The sequence below is a fragment of the Meleagris gallopavo genome, unplaced genomic scaffold (genome assembly GCF_000146605.3).
Source record: "Meleagris gallopavo isolate NT-WF06-2002-E0010 breed Aviagen turkey brand Nicholas breeding stock unplaced genomic scaffold, Turkey_5.1 ChrUn_random_7180001957387, whole genome shotgun sequence".
Classification (NCBI taxonomy): Eukaryota; Metazoa; Chordata; class Aves; order Galliformes; family Phasianidae; genus Meleagris; species Meleagris gallopavo.
This window is the reverse complement of record NW_011217639.1, coordinates 23,066-25,574: the sequence shown is the minus strand read 5'-3', so window position 1 is coordinate 25,574 and position 2,509 is coordinate 23,066. Positions and strand designations below refer to the sequence as shown.

Below are 2,509 nucleotides of genomic sequence, written 5' to 3'. Positions count from 1 at the left end.
GAAGGCCTCATCAGCCTCCTCATCCTGATCAGGGGGCCTGTAGTACACCCCCACAACAGTGTCACCCTTACCAGCCTGCCCCTTGATTCTCACCCATAAGCTCTCCACCGCTACATCACTCTCCCCCAAGTGAAGTTCAATACATTCAAGCTGCTCTCTCACATAAAGAGCAACTCCACCACCCCGCCTAGCCAGCCGATCTTTCCTAAAAAGCACATACCCCTCCATGACAACATTCCAGTCATGCGAGCTGTCCCACCACGTCTCCGTGATCGCGATGAGATCATGACCTTGCGACCGCACGCAGAACTCCAGCTCTTCCTGTTTATTCCCCATGCTACACACATCAGTATACAGGCACTTAAGAGAAGCAGCATCCCCCCACCCCTCTCCAAGCCTTTGAACTCCACTGTCTCCACCCATCAAGTTCTGTTTGGAGCCTCGAACTGCCCCCTCAGTCCCAGCAGCTCTCATTTTGTCCCCTTCCCCCTTCATGCCTGGTTTAAACACCTGTCAATAAGTCCCGCCAGTTCCTCAGCAACAACCCTCTTTCCCCATGGAGACAGGCTGCTTCCATTTGCAGCCATCATGCCAGGTGCCGAGTAAATTGCCCCGTGATCAAAAAAACCAAAACTCCTGCGTTTGCACCAACTCCTAAGCCGTTTGTTCAAGAGATGGGTTTTTAGGCTCATCCCAGTATCGTTTCCTGCCACTGAAGGTACAGATGTAATAACCACCTGCACACCTGTTCCTTCAACTACCCGCCCCAGTCCCCTGAAGTCATCTTTGATAGTCTTCAGGCTTTTCTCACCAACTTCTTCACTGCCAGCCTGTACTATCAATAGTGGATAGTAGTCAGAAGGGCACATCAGTCTGGGAAGTCTCCTAGCAATGTCCATGACCCGTGCCCCAGGGAGGCAGCACACCTCTTTGCGGGTAGGGTCGGGCCAGCATATATGGCCTTCGGTTCCTTGCAGCAGGGAGTCGCCTATGACAACCACCCTTCTGTCCTTCTGGGTGGACGAAGTCTTGAGGCGCGGGGTGACCGCTTCCCCCGAGGCACCCTCACGGATGGGCCTCCCTCCACACCTGCACACACCTCTCCCTCGGGTTCCAGGGCCTCAAATCTATTCCGCAGAGGCACCTGGGGAGTTGAGCATGGTCTGGGGGGGGGACGCCCACAACGCTGAGTTGGTATCTTTTCCACCCGTCCTTCTCTCTCAAACAGCTTTGCTCTGCTTGGCAACAACAGGGCAGAGGCTCCACCGCTGAGCAGTGGATATCATCTTGCCCTTTTGGGAGAGAGTTACAGTGGTTTTGACCCAGTCCCACACCCCCTCTTCTGTTATTTAATGTACTGCCAATACATGACCCAGCCCTACCACTCCAATTTTTCTTTCTGTATTAGTAATAAGGCAAGGAAGTGGGAACCAAAGGCATCTGGCTGTGATGCCAGTCAGCTCCTGCAAGAAGTAGCACATCTCATACTTGGGGGCCAAGTGAGAACCAGGAACACCTCTGACCTGTTCCTGATCACAATGCAAGTTCGAGCCCTTTTCAGACTGGAACCCTTTTGGGCATTCCCTCTTTAACAACAACAGCAACAGCATCACTGGAAGCTCATTGAAGTCCACAGACCAAATCACCAGAACAGAAACAAGCAATGGGAGATGGCAGAGGTCTGAAGTAGCTGCATAGGGAGTGTTAGGGCTTCAGTGGGTTTGTCATACCACTTAAGAAAGCAGAGAAGTGAGAGTTTTGTATTAACAGAGTTCAATAAAGACCTCTCAGAGCTCTGATTCTGGCTGGGAGTTCTGTGTACCAAAGTAATACCAGAAGAAATAAAAAAATAAAATCCAGGCAACTGCTGTGTGAGTTTGATGAACACCCACTCCCACAACTCCAGCATCACTACTCTCTCTCAAGCTTGCACACATACCCAGCACCAGCCATGCTGTCTGTGCCTTGCAGCACTTTGCTCCAGCAAGCAGGCTGTTACTTACTGCACCTTCTCTGCTATCTCAGACAACACAGAACAGTATCATTTTAACCCCCAGCTCAATCTTGGATGCAACCACCTGGCTGTGTGCATGGAGTCCAACTCCTCATATTGAGCAGAGCAGGCAGTGCCCTGGATGGTGCTACAAGGATCATTACTGTGACAAACAAACAGTAAATCAAAACCACCACTGCGTTTAGAGTTACCAACATGAGAGATGTGCTCACCACACTCGAATTCCAGACTGGTTTTGGGCATGCATTCCCATCTTTGTATTCCCCATGGTGAGTTTAACTATCACCTCACTGCTGTGAGGGCAAATTTATGCCACCTAGTTTTACACATCTAACAGTCAGCTAACCAAGACTCAGTTAGCACTGTCTAGGCTCCCTGTGAAGTTAACCCAAATAAATACGCATCTCCAGAGGGCAAATAACTGCAGAGCTGTGGCTCCAGAGAGCAACTCCTACCAGGAGCTCTGCAAAACACGCTGATCCCAAATCTAACCTG

At 50.7% G+C, this 2,509-nt stretch overlaps 1 protein-coding gene across 1 annotated transcript in view; it reads right to left on the bottom strand.

Annotated features, from left to right (window-relative positions):
• LOC104917195 (ranBP2-like and GRIP domain-containing protein 3) overlaps positions 1 to 2,257 on the bottom strand; it is a 21,454-nt gene extending 19,197 nt beyond the window's left edge. The window contains exon 1 of the mRNA XM_031557774.1: positions 2,227 to 2,257. Coding sequence (XP_031413634.1) covers positions 2,227 to 2,257 — 31 coding nt within the window. The remainder of the gene's footprint in view (positions 1 to 2,226) is intronic.
• Between the last annotated feature and the right edge of the window lie 252 nt (positions 2,258 to 2,509).